Source organism: Hevea brasiliensis, chromosome 15, assembly GCF_030052815.1.
Source record: "Hevea brasiliensis isolate MT/VB/25A 57/8 chromosome 15, ASM3005281v1, whole genome shotgun sequence".
In the NCBI taxonomy this organism is placed as follows: domain Eukaryota; kingdom Viridiplantae; phylum Streptophyta; class Magnoliopsida; order Malpighiales; family Euphorbiaceae; genus Hevea; species Hevea brasiliensis.
Window position 1 is genome coordinate 67,824,874 of NC_079507.1, and position 23,549 is coordinate 67,848,422.

The window sequence follows — 23,549 nt, forward strand, 5'->3', positions numbered from 1 at the left end:
ATTTTTACGTCTGTTTACCTTAAAATGACTTTTTCATTAAAAAATAAAAATTTTAAATCAAACAAGATCTTAGTTTTTTTTTTTTTTCATTTTATTTAAAGTAAATTTCTTCCTAGAAAATGGTGATTTTGAACTTAACAAAGCTTTAGTATTTTTTTTAACCTCATTTGGATATATTTTAATCTAGAAATGAATTTTTTTATATACAAAAATAAAATTAGAAAAGGTAGTCATATTATTCTGTTTGGCACTAGTGTAAATCCAATGGTATTAATCTATCAGATGATGGGAACCAAACTTGGCTGGTTCATGCTCAATCGCAGCGGCCACCATCAATTGCTGCAAAAGTTAGATGGCAGGCAGCCAGGTACCCAATTATTATTTGCTCTGCTCTGTATGGTGTTCAGGTGCTATTACAATTCTAAATTTTTTTTCTTTATTCTTTATTATTATTATTTTTTTAACGCATTGTTCTTTACTTTATTACTTCATTCTTCCGCATTATTTACCTTTTTATTAATTAAAAAAATATTTATATTTTAATTACATTCATAACCATTGAAATTAAATTATCACTTCAATATAGAAAACAAACTTTAATTTTTTCAATCAGTTAATGGAAAAAATAAGAGTTAATTTCTGATTGGAGACACAAGCCCCAAGGCCAATGTTGTAAAAAGCAGAACACAAATTTTCAAGCAGGGTCCCAAGGGCTGTAGGCTATGGGTCAGAGCTTAAACACCTAATTTTGCCGCCAAACCCAACTGCTCCTGATCTTTTTTTTTTTTTCTGTTATTTTCTTTTACGATCTATTTTAATTAAAATTAAAATTTAATATATTTTTAAATCACTAAACTAAAACCTATTAATAATAATTTTTATTACACTTCTATTTTTTTATTAATTTGATAAAATAATAAGAAACATTTTTTAATTAAAAAAAGAGATAAAATAATATTTATTTTTAACTTTTTCAATTAGAGAGAAAATAATAAAAATTGAAAAATTCACAATAAATAATAAAGTTTTAAATTTTTTATAATTTTATTGCTTTTCTTTATTTTTTTCATTTAAAATAAAGAATAATTTATTTTTATTTTTAAATTTTTTTATTAAATAAAAAATTCTTTTTTTTTTTTTCATATTCATTTTGCTTCCCTTATAAAATTTCCCAAACCTCTCCTTGTCTCGCCTCGTAAGTCTGTCGACTCATTCCCATAAATAAAGAGTCATCAACAGTTTATTTTTAAAAAAATAAAAAAATAATAAAAAGAGGTTAGTGTAAACACGTAAAAAGTGTGCGAGGGGCTAACACTTTCCCGCGCATTAACCAACAAGAGAACAAGAGGAAAAAAGCCAAGCCGCTTCATTCTTTTCACCTTACCTAGCGTGCGCGTTTCGCAAACCCAGGTGGTCCGTTGCGTGCAAACCCAATGCTTCACATTACAATTTTTTCATCCACAATTTTTTTATAAATTATTATTATTACTTATTAATTACGATTCATCTATTTCTGAATTAATTTTATGAAAATTCCAATTACATTATGAATTTATAAATTATCGAGATATTTAAAAAAAAAAAGGAAAACCTAACGTGTAGCATTGTTGGAGCAATGATGTTGACATGGCACAGCATGGGTGGTCGGTCAACTTAGAAACCAATCCTGACCTGACCTCACCGGACACTAACCAGACCCATCAATTGTGTCCCCACCATGAACCCATCCACCCGCTCATTCCGGTATGCCACACGCAAACATCGAAATTTACTATTTTTTTTCTTAAATTAAAAAATTAGAAAAAAGGGAAAAAGATAAGAGGAAAGCGGTCAAAACCTGATTTTAAAATACTCGCCCGAAAACAGGATAAATTATTAAACAGATTCACACGTGTCGGTCCGCCATTCACTGACTTCGTATAAAAGAAACCACACCTGTCGGTTAGCGTGACCTCGAGTCACGAGAGACCGGCCCATAGATCTGCGGATAACTTGCCGGTGAGATATGAACGGGAAACCGCCTGGTGCCGGTGAAAAAGAGGAGAAAAACCAGAAAATCAAAAAGGAATACGCAGCTTTGATGGGGGTGGGTGAGGGGGTCCACCCAACATGTCTTGCGGTACGGCGTGTTGGGTTTCAAAAATTAATAAAAGGGCAGAGGGGAAGGAGGGAGGAGGTCCGTTCGGGATTGGAACAGTCACTGTGCTTACTTGGCTGGATGGGGTCAGCTTGGTTCTGGGTCCCACACAGCATGGTCAAGAAAATCTTCGCTTGTTTTTCCATTTGTGTCCCCATCACTGCATTGAGAAAAATTGGAAGATTTATGGAATTAGGAAATTTAAAAAATAAATAAATAAATACATATCATAAATCAATTTAAATATAAAAATATTTCAATTTTTTAAAACATTTAAAAAATAATGGTAAAAAAGGCTTAATAATGGAATTTTGGAATCTAGATTTCATTTGGAATCAAGGTTTAATGATATTTTATTTCAAGCATTGTGGTAAGATTAATGATATATATTTTCAAATATACATATAAATTTAATATTTTTGTCAATTGATATTATAAGATACTATATTAAATTAATATTGACAAATTAAATTATTTGTTTTAATAAATATATAATTATATTATTATTTGAAAATAACTTTTTATTATACTATTTATAAAAAATATTATGCAAGTTTATATTTTAAAAATGTTATTATTTTATTAATTTTAAAAATAAAATAAAGTATATAAATTTTATAAAATTTAAGTTTTTATGAAATAAAATAATATTTTAGATAAAATAATTATAAAAATTAGCTTAAGCTTATATTAAAATTTTATAATTTTTCATTTTAAAATATAAATTAAAACAATACACGTTCATCTTAGCAGAACCTAATCATATATTATTCTATTTAGGTGTCAATTAATCTCACTCAATTTTTTGAAAATATTATATATATATATATATTGTATATAAAATTATTTATATAAATCATTAAAATAATTTTTTTACTCAAAATTTTTTTAACCTTTATGTTTTCTCTTTAAATATTATATCCATAGAATGTAATTTTTTACTTCCCCTATCTCTTTATTATTATTATTATTATTATTATTATTATTATTATTATTTATTCTCTAATAATTGACTTATTAGTTTTTTTTCCTTTTCATTTATATATATATACATATAAATGAAAACTATTCTTTGCAAGTTAAATTTTTATTTTTTATTTTACAATTCATATTTTATTAAAAAAATATTTTTTGAAATGAAAATTATAAAAACTCATTAACAGGATATAAAAAGATATTAATTGTAAAATGATTGTTTAATTACATATATTAAAAAAGATATTTTTGACAGCATTAATAATGAAATAAATAGTAATCATATAACAATTATAGAAAATGAAAACTTGTCGAATGTAATCATAAATTTAATATTATATTAAAAAAGTGTTTGATTTATCTTTTTTATGCAATTGATAGTTGATTAATATTCAAACAGTTGAATTATAGTGTTTTATAAATTTAAAAATGTAGAGTTGATAATTGATGGGTAACAGTTTGTATCAACTCTATTTTTAGAATTGTTTTTAACTGATAGCTATTTTGATTTTATTTTTTGTTTAGATCATATTATCTTTCTTTATGTAACTAAAAAATTAATATTATTAATATTTTTATTTTTTTATTTATAATTTTAACATTTTAATAACTTTGTTAAAATATTTTTTATTAATAATATAAAATATAAAATATTTATTTATTATAAAAAATCTTTACATCTAAAAACTTAAAATTAACCAAAAGTTTTTCTCTTTATCAATAATAATAATTAATTTATTATTTTATAATTACATTTTTTAAAGTTATTTAATTATTTTTAAAATAATTTTATTATTATTTCTATTTTAATAATAAAATAAATAATACAATATAATCAATCAATAATTATATATTTATTCTAATAATAATTTTTTTTTCACCTCACTGAATCAATTATATAACAATATCTTGATGGGTGACATTAATATTTTTGTTTCCCTTCATCGACTAAAACAAATCTTAACGAAGTCCATTACAAATTAAAAGAAATTTAATTTTATAATACCACTTTACCACATTTAAATGAAAAATGAATAGCAAATTAACTTATAGTTTAGTGTTGAATACAGCTAAAATTAAGAGATTTTAGGTTTAAATTTTCATTAATATTAGACTAATTAAAAATTAGGTTACCGAAATTGTCTTATTTGAAAGTATTACACATTAAAATAATTCATTATCAAGCAATGGGTGATTGGTCCTTTGTAACCACAAGGAGAAAAAGAACAAAGATAAAGAGCCAAAAGGCCAAAAAAAAGAGAAGACGATTTCACGAGTTTCAGGTATAGATTTTTATTCTTTAATTGAGTTTGCGTAACATTTCAAACATTATCAAGTGAATTCATTACACATTTTACATTTGTAGAATATCTTCACAACTACGAAAACCTCCTTTCTCAACTACCTTCTCCCTCTCCTCTAAACAATATACTATTTTTTAACCTTCTTATATATATATATATATATATATATATATTATATTTAATTTATATTTTAATATAAAATAAACAGCATATATAATTATATAAACATAAAATTTAATGAATATTTATATATGTGTGTGTATGTGTAGGCATCGGTGTGGACGCTAATAACTCGTCAAGTGGCGTTGGGATACGAAGAACTAATTGGCCGACTTAAAATTTGCGCGCTTTAATTCCACCATGGCGTCCATGGAACATGGTGGTTAGGACGTAAATAATTATGTTTTTTTTGGTGATAATCCTGCTTTTGTCATCTACTTAAAGTAAGGTAAAACTTGATTATCTTTGGCCCTAATCCTTTCACCCAGTCCTCATAAGCCATGATTAAGATGCTGTTTGTGCCAGTGACTCGAGAAAAAAAAGTTCCCATTTCTTCAAAAATGGTTTAAACTCTTATGATCACTATGTCTTAATAAATTGTTATTAAAATTATAGTAATTTTAATTTATAATTTTTATGTGTGAGACTAATTAATTAATTCATATAATTATAATAATAATATAATTTTGATATAAATATTTAATTTTATTTATTAAAAAAATAATAAATTTAATACAGTGCATAATAAAAAAATAAACATAATTAAATTTACTAAGTATCTTATTATTTACTTATTAAATTAATAAATTATTTAAAGCTTAATGTTGTTAGGAATATAATGTGAAAAGAGTGGGTTCGCACTAATACTGTGTTTGGATTTGTTGAAAATGGGAGGAAAGAAAATAATTAGGGGAAAATAACTTTGAAAAACACTTTTCCTTATTGTTTGGATAAGAGAGGGAAAATAAGGTAGGGAAAGAAAATAAATTTTATTTTCCTCTAGTTATTTTCTCTCCAAATTAGAGAGAAAATGAGAAAACAAAGTAAAAAAAAGTTAAATTTGTACTATCTTCTTTTTATTTTTTGTGTTAATTTTTATTTTTATTTTTTTATTTTCTACACATCCAAACACAAAAAAAAAATTAAAAAAAAAAATAAAAAATATTTTTCTTCTTTTATTTTCATTCCTCCCCCAAAATTTACCATAGTGTAAAAGGTGTTATTTGTTTTTTTTCTATAATTATTTATTAAATTTTTTATTTAGTTATTTTCATTGAATAAATAAATAAATAAATAAAACAGGGAACTGAGATGACACAAAATAATGGGATATAGGAAGTAAATTATATTTCTTAAATATAAAAAAATAATTAAATGAAATTTTAAAAGATAAAAAATTATTAATATTAAAACAAAAAGAAATTCAATCAAGTCGCAACACTTACACTCCGTTTGGAGTAAATTTTTTGAGAGTATAAGATTTTTTTAATGTAATTACGACATATACATTTATTTGAGAGGAAAATTTTATGAATAAAATAAGGTTTTTGAAAGTTTTTTGAAATTTTTAAAATTTTTAAAATTCTCAATGTCACAGTCTATTAAATTAAAATATTTGAAAAATTTTATAAATTAAATATTAATTATTACAAATCACTTTTGATTCAAATAACACAAAATTAATAAATCATCATTTATTTTACTTTCATTTTAAATAATATAATAATAAAAATTTTATTTTATCTTTTATAATTTTACTATATCTTACTTAAAACAAAATTATATTATTTTCTTATACTTTGAAAGTGTTAATAAAAATGATATAAAATAAATTTTAAAAATAAAATAAACTTAAAAAAAAGTGACGATAAACAAAATATTTATAAAAAAGTAAATTTATTTTAAATTAAATTAATTTTTTTAATTATTCATTTATACTTCAAACATGATTATTTGAATATAATTTAAATTCATTAAAATATTATATATTTATTTAATAATTATGTAAAAACACATTTTTATTAATTGTTTATTTAAATATTTAATGTCATATAAAACATTCAAATTTATTCATAATATTGTAAAATTTATAAATAAAATAATAAAATACATATTATATATTAATTAGAAATTGATATAAAAAATTTAAGTATTAAATATATAAATTTTGAAAATATAAAATTTTAAATTAAAAAACATACAATCAAATCAAATGAAATCATCTGCCCCTGACGCCAATCAATGTTTTTGGATTCTTAATTGGAAAGAATTGCCAGCAATGGCAATGGAAATTTTGTTAGGGTATATTTTAGATAATAGGTTTTATAATTTTATAACTTAAGTCCAATGTACTTTAAAATTTATAATAATGATATTTTTTAGTATACTTAAAAATTATAAAAATATATAAAAATTAAGTATATCACATAAAAATGAAAAAAAAAACTAAATTTCTCATTTTAAAAGAATTATAACGAAACTTTTTTTTTTTAAATTCATGATCATGCTGCATGAGTCAGAATAGATCCTCATTTCGGCCTTATTTGGAGGGCTGCAGTGCAATTTTATTTATTTTCAGCAATTGAAAAATAAAAAAGCAAAATCTAATGGGTATTTATGAAAAGAAATTTAAAATATTAACAAAAATAAAATAAATTCGATTTAGAAAAAAGGGGAAATCTGAAAAATGATGAAGAAATTGCACATGGCACACAATCTAACCCAAATCCAGCATGACCCACAATGCACAAGAAATGAAAAATTACAGCTGGGCATTAAGGAAAACTAGAAAGATATTTCTGTCATTTCGTATTATCAATAATAATTAGAAAAGAAAATAAATTATTATATAAAATAAAAAGAAGAAGAAGCAATGATCCGAGTCGGTTTGTGGGGGCGAGAGAAGGTAGAGAAATCGAGAAAGAAAAGAAGGAAAAGCCATTTCAGCCATAGAAAGAGAAAAAGCTATTGCTTCTTCTACTTCCTCCTCTCTCTTCTCTCTCCTTTCAAAACCCTTGATTTATTTTCTCCTTCCTCAATTCATTTTTGCCCCCTCTGGTTCCATAGTTTCATTTCATACATGAGGAGTTGGTTTTGATCAACCGTGTTGGTGCTGATTGTGGGTTTTCTTTTTTCTTCTTCTCGCAATCCACCCCTCCTTTTGTTTTTCATTTTTAATTTTATCTCCTTTAACAACCCATATGAGGAGAGGAAAAGGAGCCGCTGCAGCCGCCGTAGCTAAGCAAGTGGTGGAGCCAAACGGATCAGCACCTCAAAATATCACAAATGGAAAAGAGCCCAGATACAGAGGAGTCCGAAAAAGACCATGGGGCAGATTTGCCGCTGAGATCAGAGATCCCTGGAAAAAAACGAGGGTTTGGCTTGGCACCTTCGACTCTGCGGAGGACGCTGCCCGTGCCTACGACGCCGCAGCCCGCTCTCTCCGTGGTCCAAAGGCGAAAACCAATTTTGTTTCGGACTCCCATTTATCTCCTTTCACCTACCAAAATCCACAGGATGCTTTCATGGATCACAGATTATATACAGCTAATGGGTTTCCCGAGCATCCCGTAAATCCACAGAGACCCACGTCTAGTAGTCAGAGCAGTACGGTGGAGTCATTCAGCGGTCCCAGGCCGCCGCCTCAGCAAACAACTACGGCAACAAAAAAGTCTGGGCTTCTGTTGTCAGCGACAGCGCCCAGGAAAAACCATCATCGGACACCACCGATGGTACCTGAGGATTGTCACAGCGATTGTGATTCATCTTCATCGGTTGTTGACGATAGAGAAATTGCATCATCCTCGTCCTTGTACGGCAGAAAGCCCTTACCTTTCGATCTGAATTTTCCACCGCTGGATCAGGTTGACTTTGTTATGGATGATCTCCAGTGTACTGCTCTTTGCCTTTGATGATGATAATGATGATAAAAGAAAAAGAAAAATCATTTTTTAACATTATTGTGCGGATTGAAGAGAAAAAAAAAAGAAAAAAAAATTTCACATTAGGTTAAGATAAACTCATCTTAATCTGTATGAGGATGCACGAATGATGTTTTGTTGATGATTATGTTTGTCAGATTATGATGGACTTTTAAATCACTGGTTACAGATCCATCTATGTAAATAAAACGCCTGATTTAGCTATTTTTTCTTCTTCCTTTATTAGAAAGACTTGCAATGCTAATATGTTTGTGTTGTTTACTACTTTTGCTGCTTAGTTATTCGCCTGGGGTAATCAAGAACATAAATCAATTTATTTGGTTTATTGTTAATTGAGTTAGTTTGATTTTGATAAAGAACGGAAAAAGCGAAACGGAACCCTCTCCTTTATTGTTTATAAACTTGCTTGTTTGGTTTCTTGCATTTCTAGGAAAGAAGGTGATATTTGATTACAGGGTTCTTGAGTCTACAGTGGATCTAGCTGAAAATACTATTTCTGGCTAGAGTAGTCAATCTTTCTGGTTGCATTTGGTTAGCATTTCTCAATCTTTATGGTTGCATTTGGTTAGCATTTCCATCTGCATTTGTTTTATTTTTTTTTTGTTCTAAGTATACTGTGTTGCTATAAATTCATGGTAGGTTTTTTTTTTTTTTTTTTGGAAAACCTGTAGCTTTAGGATTCACCTGGTCTGTTGTCATTTGGTATAGACCCAGCTTCTCATCTTCTGTTTCCTGTAATCTTCTAGCCTTGTTCTCTAGTTCTTGGAAAATTTACTTCTCAGATTAGGAAGTCTCATGGAGGAAATTGCGTAGGGTTTTTTTATTGAGCGAATGCGAATCAAACGATATAGATTTTATCACTTTTGGAGTTTTGGGAATTTGATGTTCCTAAGCAAAGTTACCCAACCAATTTTTTGAAGCACATTCTAATTTTTTCTACCCTAGGATTAGGAAAGACCTCTCGCATTTTCAAGGCTCTAGTAATTAGATATTTCTTGCTCTCATTGCCAAACATCATCAGACGACTTGGGGCTATTTGGTGGTGTTGCAGGAGCAACCTCTTTTTTTTTTTTTAAATATGTTAATTAAAAATAATTTTTAATCATAAAATATTAAAATAATAAAATTATTAGTTTTAATTGCATTCGGAATTTTTTATTTATTTTTTATAGCTCTCTAGCTTCTGTAGCTGCACTTGCAATGCGCATCATTTTCTGTGACGGTGGCTATTTGGGAAACCCTTGTTTCATGTTTGAATTTCACAAGAATTAGAGTTGGCAGGCACATTTAGACCTAATTCTAGATGGTGTTGGGAACTCGATGCTACCAAATGAATTCAGACACCCAAAAAAAAAAAAATGAAAGCATGAATTGAATTCATGTTAATATGCTTTTTCGAATTCAAAACTTCGAATATACTGGTAGTGCTTGTCGGTTTGGCCTTTCAAGGGTAGTCTTTCTTGCATGTAGCCAAGTGAATGGTGATGGTATTTTGACCCAAAAATGTTGGCTGATGCATTCGATTAGAAATGAGGACTTTTTATCTATTAGAAACAAGGAAATTCAACTATTTAAATTGAGACCTTAACATAGGCTGTAGCAATGAATACCAAACCGGAAGATGATGCTATTTTCTTCTCTACTATTTGCTGCTTATAATCTATTTTGGGATGATGTGCCTTCGCTTGGGCTGATTTAAGTGTAGCAATATTTTCTTTAAGGTTTATGTTTTCTTATCATGGGTTCTGTAGTTCTGAGCAAATCAATTTCGACTATTTATATATTTCAAAAGTTTCACTGCATGAGCCTCCCGACTGACATCAATCAGATGGCCAAGACATGGCTGAAATTCGCCAACTTGAAGAAGCCAATCACAATAACTATATTGATTCTGCTTGCAAAATCTTTTAGACGTGTGGAGTTTTACAAAGAAATCATATCTGGCTTGGCTGGTTTGGATTAACAAATTGTACATGACGCATGATCTAATCCAAATTTCCCACAATAAATGAGCTGCACTACCAATACCCATGCTCCTGTATGGCAGTCAGCAACCCAAAAAATCAAGGAGAAAGAAGAAAGAAGCAAATTTAGGCAGAGGGGGATTCAAATGGGTTGGGCGACGATAGAAAAGGTTTTTTGTCCAAATCCAGGATAAGTAATAACGTTATCACCTGATTGGGGGATTTAGTTAATGACTCTCTTAATTAATTAAATATATATTAATTAATTATTAAATCAATCAAATTAATATTAAATAAATAACATACATTTGATTTTATATGTATATATATTGGATTTACATATATCTTAATGACATTTTTAAATTTTGTATAAAATATTTAAATTTTAAATATTTTATTTTTAACATTTAGAAATAATGCATAAAAATATTTCTATAGTTAAATAATTATTTTTAATATTTATGAATATTAATCATATTATTAATAATAAAAATTTATTTTTTAAAATTTAATATATTACTATAAATAAAATAATATAATTAAACAATATATTATTATAAGTGGATCGATAATAGATATTATTTTATTTTAATATATTATTTTAAAAATTTTTTAAAAATTTTAATTTAGACCGGACTAATATTTCGATCACCAATCACAAAGTTAATAAAAAAACTTATTAAGTCACTTAATCAGTTGAATTAAAGAGCAGACTCTATTTAGTGTCTGAGTCACCGGTTATCGGATCAATTTATTAGACCGGACCGAATCCAATGCTAGTGGTTTGATTCAAGGAAAATTTCATAGCCCGTAAAAGCTACAGGTCTAGGGAGAAGAGGAGGCGAGAAATCCGAGGAAAAAAAGGAAAAAGCCATTTTAGCCTGACATGGGGAAAGTAACCAAAATCACTTTCGTGAATTAATTTCTCTCTTTTGAATCCATGTCTTGAAAGCTTTTTCATCTCTCTCTCCTTCTCCTAGCATCATTTCTACCAACGCTGGATTTCTTTATGAACAGTTAGGTTTCGATGAGCTGATCCAAGAAAACAGATACCCCACAATGGCTGTGGCAAGAAAATTTGTTTTCTTGTCATCAACAATCCAACAGATATTCTCCAACTTTTGAAAAAAACTCATTGTAAAAGAAGTATGCGGGGATAGCTCAGTTGGGAGAGCGTCAGACTGAAGATCTGAAGGTCGCGTGTTCGATCCACGCTCACCGCAATTGTTCTCGTAGTTTCTTATACTCTACTGTATTTTACGTTCAATGTAGGTTTCAATCTTTAATTGATGGGATTTAATATAAATAATTTTTTATATAAACAATTTATATTTCAAAAAATATAATATTCTAAAGTTTAAAAAATAAAATTATATATATTTTTTATATTTAAATAATAATTTATATAAATTAATTTGAGTAATTAATATTTTATACATAAAATTTGAACTTAACATCATATTATTTTTATATTTAAATCCTTTATAATTCAATAATATAATATTTAAACTCATTTTATTAAAATATAGTTGGATTGAATATTTAAAAATATATTATTTAGATTGACAATGATAATATTTAAATAAGGATACCGGCCAATAATATAATTAATAATATTAAAAAAACATATTTAATAATTTTTTTTTCCTTTCAAAGAAATATGTATAAAACTCAGGAGAACCCGCGGAATAGGTAAAGTCATTTTATTAAAATGTAATTGGGTGAAATATTTAGAAATTTATTATTTATCATTCCATTTTCATAAATAATAGTTAAATTTAAAAATTTTTTAATAATTAAAAAAATAATTCGATAATATCATTTTTATAAAAAAATTAATAATTTACTTAATTATATTTTTAAAAAAATATTAATAAATAATTAATTTAATTAAGAAGAGGTGATAATATTAATTTTAAAAATTATATAAATATTTATTATATTTATAGACATAACAAGTAAAGTTAAAAAAATATATTAACTTTTTTTAATTTTTTAAATATAATAAATAATTTTAAATAAAATAAAAAATTAACTATAATTATTATTTATGAAAGAAAAAAATATAGTTTTTCTTTAATATTCAGTGTATATATAATTTAGATCGACAATGATAATATTTAATTGAGGATTCCGCGGAATGATACAATGAATGGCTAAAAAGGAAAATTTGAAGCTCACAAGTCACAAGAACCCAGTGAATAGATAAATAAAAATTGGTGCGTTTATTGTAAATTTAAGTTCAATGAATTTAATGATTTTTAAATTAAATATTTATATTTAAATTTATATATATTTATATATATATATTAAAATAAATATTTAATTTAAAAATAATTAAATTTATTTTTATATAAAAAAGGACTTTTTAATTGTATACGTGAACCAATCACAGATTCACAACAAACAAGCCTTACACCGGTTCAGTTGACCATCCAAATCCGCTGAAATATTTGCTCTTTGTTTAAACAAACTTGTGTTTGGATTATCAACGAATCAAAACTCAACCAGGCAATAGATTTGAGACACCTAGATTATCTTTGGTAGACAAACCAAACAACCCTATTAAAATTTAACACTTTAGATTTAAAGGGTGATTATTCATTGACAAGCCATGTGATGTGGCATTGGCATGTTGGCCATTTGCGTAAATGACGGTGTGATTGTACACGTCTCATCTCATGGCCCACCGCCAACTGTATACTATTATACTTTTTAACGAGTGCATATCTTATTTTAATTAATATTTGATTATTAGCACCGATGACGTGACGAGAATTTTAGTTGCTGCCCAAAATAAATCCGCTTAAATGACAATAGAGGAGTGCCTTCAGCCACTTGACAGAGGGTGGAAGAGAGAGAGAGCTTTTGATTTCACCTATATTAATTGCATTAATTATAAAATTTCAGTTATTTTTTTTTTTAAAATTTGTATAACAAAAGTAATGTGGCGTTTATGGCTTAGTCGGAACATGTTGCAGTGGCAGGAAAGGTATCAACAGCTCGCGATATTGTCAGCTTTGCATTAAAATTTTTGGGTGAGCGGCGACAGGCACATGTCGGGGCTTCCAATGCCCCCCTGTTTCCATGCAGGTGCAGCACTCGGTTTGGAGCAAGCCTATGGTTGGCCGATTGAAATGCTATCTTGATGCTGATGTTCTGAGGGATGAGGTTAATATAAGAGTTTGATTGGATTTTGGCTTGAATGTGAAAATAAGTTAATGTAATCGTCCACTTTTAATTAAGATAGTTATTTTATATACTAATATTACTTTTTTATTATAATATTTTGAATTTTTTTATTTAATATTTTAATTTTTAGGTTGAGTTTTAATTTAGAATGAATTTGATATGTTAAATTTTTCTTAATTATTATTTAAAAAAAAATATAATATTAAATAAATTGTGTGCTATATATATATATAAAATAAAAAATTTATTAATTTTACCTTTATTTTTTAAAATATATTTTTAGCTTTCATTAAAAAATAAAACAATTATTTATAAATAATAAATTTAATTACAAAATATTAAGTTTTGATAATTAATTATTAAAAAAATTATTTAAATTATAAAAATTAAAATAATATTAGGTGCCAATTCTTTATATATGACAATATCATGAAAAATGTCATATAGTAATTTCTTGAAAAATAACGTTACATATCAACTCTTAATAATATTTGATGAATTAGATTTTGAGTCCCTGATTTATTTTTTACTTTTAAATAATTCATTGACATCGATCTCAAAACATGAATTATTGTGTATCATCAGATCATGCCAATGACGAATTTTCTCCTTTTTACTAATATAAGGATGCTATATATCTCCATGTTGCTCATGGTACTGTAATACTATGGTATGAATTACATAATACAAAGCATATGTTATATACGACATTATTTAACCACAATTATATCACCTACTTATTGCATAATTGGACTATTATAAATGTACATTTTTTGTTATGTGTAATATTCATATAAAGTTTTATGTGAAATTATTTTTTTTTGAAATATTTATTTATTAACTTAATTATCGAAATTGAATTGCTTGCTTCCTTCTCGAGTCTCATTGTGTTCACAGTTGATTATCGATCGCATAATATTAATGACTTAATTGAAATTTAAAAATGTAAATATTAAGTCAATTATTAAGTGATGGACTTATCCGATAATTTTTTTTTCTTAAATAAATTTAAAAGAACGGAAAGAAAAGAAGAAAAGAAGAAAAGAATATATGGCTGAACATTTTGGTTCAGCTTTTGAGGTGGAGGTTTTTAAATTTTTTTTAAAGGTGGAGTTGGTTTTCTAATAATCAAGCAATCAAAGCCATTATCCCTTCTCTAATTGGGCTGTGCTTGGTACTCGCAATAATTTCCCACAACTGGCGCCTTGTTATTCCGGATCCTTCCTAATTTAAACGCGCAGGCAAAGGAGAAGCGGCTGTTAAGACAGCTCCTTAGTTCTCTGCTAGTCTCACCAAAAACTCAAACCAGTACAAGCCCACACCATGGAAGACAACGGGGAGCCTTTAACCGGGGGGAATAGCAAAATCACGCGAACTGTCTCGAACGCCTATGATGAATTTCATAGCTTCAGATCATACCTTCGATGGATGTGCCTGGATCAATCCAATAAAGGGTTGATTTGCCTTTCTTGGTTCATGTTCATTCTCTTTGCCATTGTCGTCCCTGCAATCTCCCATTTCGTGTTGGCCTGTGCCTCCTGCGATAGCAAGCACACAAGGCCTTATGATAGCGTCGTGCAATTGTCGTTGAGTAGCGTCGCCACTTTGTCTTTCGTTTGTTTGTCGAAATTTATTAGGAGTTATGGGCTGAGGAGGTTCTTGTTCTTCGACAAGCTCTGCGATGAGAGCGAGACTGTGAGAAACGGGTACATGAATAAGCTCAATGTAAGTTTACTCTTGGTTTTTGTTTCCTCTTTACTTTATGCTGATTGCCATTTTTTTTTTAATTTCTGGATTCCTACAAGTTTTGGCTGCTTCCTTAATCCTTTTGTTGCTGCTGCTGCTGCCTGTTGCTAGTTGCTACTTCTTCTTTCCTACTTTTTTTTTTGGGTGTGTTAATTCTTCCAAGATTACTGCGATGATCAAGATGGAATTTTGACTCTAATAAGGCAAGCTGAGGGTTGAATTGCGCTAAAACTAACTGGAATGGAAGAAGGGGAAGTTCTCTAAGGCAAAAGTTTCTTTCCTTCCTGAATCCTGACCACAAAATAAATATATAAATTTAAGGGACATTCATACTTTGGTGGGTCACTCATAATTGGGAAAATGACAACGAACAATTCTGTAGATGAAAGTGATTGCTGAAACATGAATTCTCGAGGAAAATATAGGAAGAAGGGGGGGGGGGGGGGTGTGTGTTGGTGTTTGGGTTAAGGAAAGAATATGGCGAAACTAGCATTTCTTGTTTCCAATTTACGATTGATTGTCCATGCGTTACAAATCGTAGATGATGAAGGGCACTTAACAGGACAATCATATTTCTCATTTTGATGCAGAGGTCATTGAAGCTTCTGTCATTCTTCGTCGTCCCATGCTTCATTGCAGAATCTGCGTACAAGATATGGTGGTATGCCTCCGGTGCCTCTCAAATACCATTCTTGGGCAATGTCATCCTAAGCGACACCGTTGCTTGCATAATGGAGCTGTGCTCTTGGCTTTACCGTACCACTATCATCTTCTTAGTGTGCGTCCTCTTCCATCTTATCTGCCACCTCCAGATCCTACGCCTCCAGGACTTCGCTCAGGTTTTTCAAGTTGATTCCGATGTCGAATCTGTGTTATCGGAGCACCTTAGGATCAGGAGGCATTTGAGGATCATCAGCCATAGATATCGAGCATTCGTTTTGTGGGCCCTCATTTTGGTCACAGGGAGCCAATTTGCTTCCTTGCTCATTACCACCAGGTCTGGTGCTGCTGTTGATATTTACAGAGCTGGAGAACTTGCGGTATGAAATCTTTTGCACAATGAACTGATGATTGGATTTAATAATTTGAAAACTTTGTAAAAAATTTTCCGTTTGCAGCTATGCTCTATAACCCTTGTCACGGGGATCCTGATAATACTGCGGAGTGCTACAAAAATCACACACAAGGCTCAAGCTGTTGCTTGCTTGGCTGCTAAGTGGCATATTTGTGCGACATTAGACTCATTTGACGCAACAGAAGGTGAGACCCCAAGGACTCCACTGATGATCACCGCCGATGCAGAATCAGAAGGTGATGATGCCGGCGACGAAGAGGATGAGTTAGATAACACTAAGTTGATTCCTGCATATGCATATAGTACCATCTCATTTCAGAAGAGGCAAGCTCTAGGTAAGATTTACTACACTCGACACAAACTTTTGAGATTAACTAGGGCTCAGTTGCCTAGAATTTAATATTAATCAAACCATTGATTAGTGTTTTGGATATGATTTTAATTAATTACTAATTTTAATTAATTTATTGATTAGTGACATATTTTGAGAACAATAGAGCTGGGATTACGGTATACGGCTTCACACTGGATCGGAGTACACTGCACTCCATTTTCGGCGTTGAGTTAGCTCTAGTTCTATGGTTGCTGGGAAAGACTGTCGGCATTTCTTGAGAAATAGGGTTTACCATGTGAATGTTTAATTATCTGGCGATCCTCCGATAGGCTTGTTAGATGCAGTGCGAGAGAGATTGTATCATTGCATTTATGTTTCGGTGTTTTTTTTTTTTTTAATTTTTTTATTTTGCTCATTATGTGCGATATTTATCTTATTTTATTAATTCATTAATCGGATGTCACCTTAAAGTGCTTGAGATTATGGCTGATTTATCAATTAATAATCCAAAATACCCAAATTAATTAATCTCTCATTGTCACTGAATTATCAAAAACCATCGTTCATCTTTATTTTTTTCATGGGTAAGGCTGCATAATTATATCAAAGCTAGCAAAAAATGAAACCATAAAAAAAAAAAAATTCCATTTTAACAAAATGACAGTGTTTTCTTCCAAACTCCATTCACTTTGCCGAAATGACTCAATACCGCGTTTATTCAGTTCTATCTTCATTTTAACCCAAAAAAAAAAAACTATACAATACAATTTAAAATATAAAATTTAATTAAATTTTGTATAATTTATATTTAATATAATTTTATAATTAAAATTTATTTATCCAATTTTTTAAATTAATCTTAAAAAGTAAAATTAAAAAAATTATAATTTATACAGAATTAAAAAACTCTTATATCTAACAAATTTGTAACAACTAATAAATATATAAATTAATAAATAATATAATAATAAATATAAAATAAATCATATGTATCATAACATGAGGGATTTATATAACAATATAAATAGTTATTACTACGTGTACGATAAGTTTAGGTGTTAAAAAGTTAAGATAAATATAAAATATCAAATTTTATATATTTTTTATAAAAACATTTTAATTTAATAAATGTTGTAATATAAATTTTATGAAATTTATTTTAAATTTTATTAAATTTAATAAAAATTAATTTTAATTATAACCAAAAAAAATATAATTCTCACACCAAACGCAAAACATGAGACTCAATTACACCGAACCGTTTTTTTTCTTGGATGAATTGAAGCAAACATCCTCTCAGAGAAACAGAAGAGAGGAAAGTGTTCTTTTTAAGTTTTTAATTTTCACAAAAAAAAAAAAAATACCGAAGTTAAGATTTATCTAAACAGAAATTCAAAATGGTAAAACCAAAAAACCAAGGGATTTGCTCCTCCTTATCGCAAACCTATGCGATTATGGAAATATCTACGGGACCAATCGTCTCTTGCTCAAAGGAGAACCAGAAGATCTACCTTGAGTGGTTTAACTTCGCTGACTCAGGTACGTTCTCATCCTCCTCCATCTCTGTGCTGATTTTTAAGAAAAATTTTCTGATTAATACTGTATATGCGAGCTGTGTTTGGTTCAGATGGGGATGGTCGAATCACTGCCAGTGAAGCTATAAAAATCTTTGGCTTGTCTAATTTATCCCGACAGGATCTTCAGCAGGTTTTTTTTTTGAATTTTTTTTTATTGAGGTCTTCTTGTTTCATTGAAGATTTACTCTTCTCTTTTCTCCGTTTCCTAAAGGTGTGGGCGATTGCAGATTCTAAGCGACAGGGATATCTTGGTTTCAATGAGTTCATCAGTGCTATGCAGGTTTCAATGAGTACCTTTTACCCTTTTAATTTTTGGGTGTAGCATTAAATTAATTGTTATTTACTTATCTAGTGTTTCCTTTGAAGTGTAGTTAATTTCCTTGGGACAATCTGGACATGGAATAACAAATGATATCTTAAATAGCAAAGGTAGGCTTTTTAGTTTTATTTCTGTTTACTGATTTTATATTGTCATTGTGTAATATGTTAATATGTTGCAGTTGACTTTGAAAATTTGAAGCCTCCGTCCATGGAAGGTCTGGATACCCTGATCGCAGTACGTATTTGCTACCATTTTAGATTTTTACTAAAATTTACTTCTGGTCTAGTTCTTAATTCTATAATCTAATTCATGGCAGAAGAAAAAGAGTTCTTCAAAATCAAGTGAACCTGATATGAATGGTAAGAACTCCTGTTATTTATTTTGTTGGTGATTTTCTTTTCTACTCGTTTAAACATTGATTTTCAATAATTCAGGTAGTCTTCAAGTGCTAACATCGCCTTTAGTCAGTTGGTTTTCTTCAATATCATCAAAAAAGGTTTGTGTTGTAAATTGAAATTGGCGCTTAGGCTCTAAAAAATTAGCCTTTTTTTTTGGGTAGTTAGTAATGCAAGGAACCTTTTGCTTTCATATGCATACTAATATAAATGATCATATGTATGACCTGTATAATTATATCTAGAGCTATTTTTCGGGATATTTGCTACCAAGACAGTCTTGTCCAGTTGGTTTTTTTTGGTTTATTTTGAATTCTTTTATGTTTCATTACATGGACTATGATTGCACTGCTGTTGATAATTATAACAATACTGCGAAATCATACTTGGAGTTTATCTCCTCCTAAAGGCCTCAGATTACATAAAAAGTTCTTAATTGGAGATCATTAAGTTTTTGTACTTGTTGTTATGACTTTATTTATATTTAGAATCTTGTGTAAAATTTCAAATGGTTTTACTTATGGTAGTACTTTTCATAAATTAGATTGGGGAACAAAGAACTACACTGTTTGAGTACAAGATTTGGGTCATCATCCTTAGGAGTTGGTTGGTGGTTTGGAGTTGGAGTGGCTAGCTTCATTTTGGAATAGTCTAAGGAATGTGTAGAAAGAAGATTAAATACTTAGTTTTACAATCTTGTGTTTTGAAAGCCACCCAACTTTATTCAACCTTTTTTGTTTCATTTATTGTGCATTTCAATCACATTGGAGTTCACATTCTATAGAACTGCATGTGATTTCATTTGGGCCTAGCTGCAAATTTTGAAAGCTTGCTTCTTTGGTGCTTTGCTTTTAAGATATTCTTGGCCAATCTGTTACCATATTATTGGTTGGTTGTATCTGTCATGCATTTAATGTGTTTACATACTAAAATATAAGATTTCTAATCAGATGATCTACATGTACACCCTCTGTCGTGTAATGTTAATTGGCAATATGTTGAATATTTGTTTGCCTACTTGGTCTTATAGAAAATTCCATTATTATTCCTCTAATAAATTTCTTTTATCATTAAAATAAACAAATTTACTGTACCTGTAAGTTCGATTTATTTCCCTTTAATTTCAGAGGACAATTTTGCACACTTAATCCTTACCCCTTTTGCAAATGATTCTCAGCTCTTCATATGCACAGAATTCTTGTGTTGCATTGTTTTCTTCTGTTGGCTTTGAAGTTATAAGTGTCTTTGTTATTGGTATTAACTTACACCTTTTTACCTTTCTTAGTGCTCAAAATCTATAGTATTTTCTTAGGTGCCTCTATACACTGTTACATCCATCATTGATGGCTTGAAGAGGTTGTACATTCAGAAGCTGAAGCCATTAGAAGTTACTTATCATTTTAATGATTTTGTATCTCCGCTGTTGGTAAGTGAGCAATAGTTTCAGTTTGTGATTTTTTTACCCAGAGAAATTCATCCACCTAGTTTTTGGTTTAGTTTTATATTTCAGGATGTGTGAAAATTTATTCAATAGTATTATTCCTGCTTTAGCGTAGATTCTTTACCATGGTAGAATATGAACTTATAGGCCTCTGGGCACTTGTTTACTGCTGCAGACAAACAGTGATTTTGATGCCAAACCAATGGTTATGCTATTGGGTCAATATTCCACTGGAAAAACAACATTCATCAAACATTTACTTAAAAGAGGTTATCCAGGTGACCTCTCTCTATCTCTCTCTCCTAGTCCTCTCCCATCCCCCTCCTCCCTGCCCCCAAAAAATAAATAGACTAATATTCCATTTCCTTTTATTCATTCATTTTTCTTTTTGATTTTGCTACAGGAGCTCATATTGGACCTGAGCCAACAACTGACAGATTTGTTGTTATTATGGTATTTAGAAATCCACTTAGTATCTACTTGACTATTGACCTGAGTCAACTACTGTCCTCGTATTATCTAGTTGCCTATACTAGTTGCATGGGAACAATTAATGCATATCACATTGCTATCCTTTTTTTTTAATAATCCACTTAGTATCTCATAATCAATCTTGTTATTTTTTTAGCAATAGAGTTTACATGCGAGTTGTGCTTTGTACAGTCTGGTACTGATGAAAGGAGTATACCGGGCAACACGGTGGCAGTCCAAACAGATTTGCCCTTTAATGGACTCGCAACTTTTGGAAATGCATTTTTGTCAAAATTGGAATGTTCTCAAATGCCTCATCCTGTGAGTCTTGAAATCTACAGTCAGTAAAGACGTTCTTGATGTTTATTCTGAAGCATTTGCACATGTATGTCAATTTGTACTTCTGTGCCTGAAGTTGCTGGAGCATATTACATTTGTGGACACACCTGGAGTTTTATCAGGGGAAAAGCAACGAACACAACGTGCTTATGATTTTACCGGTGTAACTTCATGGTTTGCTGCAAAGTGTGATCTCATTCTGCTTCTGTTTGATCCTCACAAACTTGATGTCAGTGATGAGTTCAAGCGTGTGATATCATCTTTACGTGGTCATGATGATAAGATTCGTGTAGTTCTCAACAGGGCAGACCAAGTTGATACTCAACAAGTAAGAGCTTATTCAACATTTTCTTTTTGACTCATGTACAACATATATTCATATGTCTATTTGTGTATGGCTCTCTCTCTCTCTCTCATATTGTTTGTAGTTGTACTGCTTTTTAATCCACTTTTTTTTTTGGTTCCTCTTTCTGCAGTTAATGAGGGTTTATGGTGCGCTAATGTGGTCGCTTGGGAAAATTCTAAATACTCCTGAAGTTGTGCGTGTTTATCTTGGGTAGGTTTTCTGTTGATAAATTGTTCAATAGCATTGTATGATGACTGGAGAGATCCCTCTCATGCATATAAATAGAGTCACAAATGCAACCTGATCTCATTAGGTTGGGTTCAGTTGGTTTTTAAGGTTTCTTGGATTGGAAAAAAACAATTGCCTCAAAAGGTAGCTTGTGGTTCTGAACTTTTTGCTCTATTTTCTATTCCACATTAACATGAAGTAGAGATTGCATGTTTTTTGTGTCCTGTTGCATGTTGTTTATGTCATGCATAAGTAATTTCCCATTGCTTGGCAGCTCATTCAATGATAAACCAGTAAATGAAGCTGCCGTTGGTCCAACTGGGAAAGAATTTTTTGAGAAAGAACAGGATGACCTTCTGTCTGATCTAAAAGATATACCAAAGAAGGCTTGTGATCGCCGAGTGAGTTTATTGTTTTTGTTTCTGTTAGAATTTAATATTTTTCATCAATGTTTATGATTTTGAAAAGTACAAGTTTGCATTTTTTATACATTGAACAGCAAATAATCCATATATCATGTGTACACTATGTGCTAGGAATAAACATTTGTGGAATGAGGCTGAAGTTGCATTGTGTCTGAATCATTTAACTTGGTCAAACCATCTTCTTCAGAATCAATTTTCTAGGAAATAAAACTTTCTCCTTGGGGATGGCTGTTGGACATGTCTCTGATTACATTACTTCCTTACAGATCAACGAATTTGTGAAACGAGCTAGAGCTGCCAAGATACATGCTTATATTATTAGTCATCTTAAAAAGGAGATGCCAGCCATTATGGGCAAAGCAAAGGCTCAACAGCGACTTATTGATAATTTGGCAGATGAGTTTGGAAAGGTTTTACCTCTTTCTTTCAAGGTGTATCTGGACATGTGATACCAGAAATCCTAAAGATGTTAGGGCCATTAGGACTACTTATATTAGGAAAAATTATAGGAGATAGTAGTTTATTTTATTTAGAAGTTAGCAATTTTATTTGATTTGTGATTCCTAATTAGAGTTGGAATTAGGGTTCTTAAATCCTAATGTCATTCGGATTACAAAACTCTATAAATAGGGTTTAGAATCTCTTGCATCAGATATGTTTATCGTATTTTCCTTATTCTTGTTTCTGCAGGTTCAAAGGAAGTTCCATTTACCTCCAGGTGATTTCCCAAATGTTGAGCACTTCAGATCTGTTTTGAGTTGTTACAACATTGACAAATTTGAAAAGTTAAAGCCTAGAATGATACAAGCTGTTGATTACATGCTTCGTTACGACATCCCAGAGCTCTTGAAAAACTTCAGAAATCCCTACTTCTTGGTGACGACTAAGAGATCAAGGTTGTAGCAGTTTATAACGGATGAAATTTAGATCAAAACTAGATGGAATTTGAATCTCTGTTGCATCTTATAGGAGCATTGCACAGTTTAAAACTTCCCCATTACATATAGGTGTACATTGATTTGGGTTGTCCTAACGCTTAAATGCAACGATTTATGGGAAATTATATAATCGATTTGGGTGCTTGAGTCTTGATTTACTCGTGCTTTAACTATAATGTGAATTGGAGATGATAGGGTCATTTATATTGTCCTAACTTTTTGTAATTTCTCTAATTTTTATTTCATCATTTTTTTTTCCTGTTGGAAGGGTGGGATGGCTCATTTCTTGTATTTGATTTTAGAAATGGAGGAAATGGGGAGAGTGGGGTTCCTGATCATAGTTTTATCATCCGTTAATTATAAAATGAATTTTTCTTCTTAGAATGGTAGAATCAGCGA

General features: G+C 29.7%; 3 protein-coding genes, 1 long non-coding RNA gene and 1 other non-coding gene across 7 annotated transcripts; all 5 read left to right on the plus strand.

Moving 5' to 3' along the window:
• Positions 1–7,287: 7,287 nt before the first annotated feature.
• Positions 7,288–8,561, plus strand: LOC110673437 (ethylene-responsive transcription factor 3). The gene has a single exon (XM_021836584.2). It carries the CDS (start codon positions 7,617–7,619, stop codon positions 8,325–8,327), a length of 711 nt encoding a protein of 236 aa, XP_021692276.1. The 5' UTR covers positions 7,288–7,616; the 3' UTR covers positions 8,328–8,561.
• Positions 8,562–11,060: 2,499 nt separating this feature from the next.
• On the plus strand, positions 11,061–11,540 carry LOC110673395 (uncharacterized). Its single transcript, XR_002498495.2, has 2 exons — positions 11,061–11,216; positions 11,339–11,540. It is a non-coding gene; the product is annotated as an uncharacterized LOC110673395 (long non-coding RNA).
• Positions 11,472–11,544, plus strand: TRNAF-GAA (transfer RNA phenylalanine (anticodon GAA)). The gene has a single exon. It is a non-coding gene; the product is annotated as a tRNA-Phe (tRNA).
• A 3,086-nt stretch (positions 11,545–14,630) lies between these two features.
• LOC110673397 (uncharacterized) lies at positions 14,631–17,138 on the plus strand. The gene is made up of 4 exons (XM_021836524.2): positions 14,631–15,238; positions 15,850–16,299; positions 16,378–16,669; positions 16,810–17,138. The coding sequence occupies exons 1-4, from the start codon at positions 14,837–14,839 to the stop codon at positions 16,944–16,946; spliced, it is 1,281 nt and encodes a 426-aa protein (XP_021692216.1). The 5' UTR covers positions 14,631–14,836; the 3' UTR covers positions 16,947–17,138.
• An 802-nt stretch (positions 17,139–17,940) lies between these two features.
• On the plus strand, positions 17,941–23,417 carry LOC110673420 (EH domain-containing protein 1). Of its 3 annotated transcripts, none has more exons than XM_021836560.2 (16): positions 17,943–18,207; positions 18,296–18,375; positions 18,457–18,525; positions 18,617–18,674; positions 18,746–18,801; positions 18,887–18,926; positions 19,002–19,063; positions 20,275–20,388; positions 20,579–20,681; positions 20,807–20,856; positions 21,067–21,195; positions 21,290–21,541; positions 21,690–21,769; positions 22,062–22,188; positions 22,479–22,622; positions 22,903–23,417. In XM_021836560.2, exons 1-16 carry the CDS (start codon positions 18,066–18,068, stop codon positions 23,113–23,115), a joined length of 1,719 nt encoding a protein of 572 aa, XP_021692252.2. In that variant the 5' UTR covers positions 17,943–18,065; the 3' UTR covers positions 23,116–23,417. The 3 variants fall into 3 exon arrangements, with proteins under 3 accessions (XP_057992821.1, XP_021692252.2, XP_021692251.2); XM_021836559.2 differs by having other exon boundaries at positions 17,944–18,207; positions 18,884–18,926; XM_058136838.1 differs by lacking the exon at positions 22,479–22,622 and having other exon boundaries at positions 17,941–18,207; positions 18,884–18,926.
• Positions 23,418–23,549: the final 132 nt, after the last annotated feature.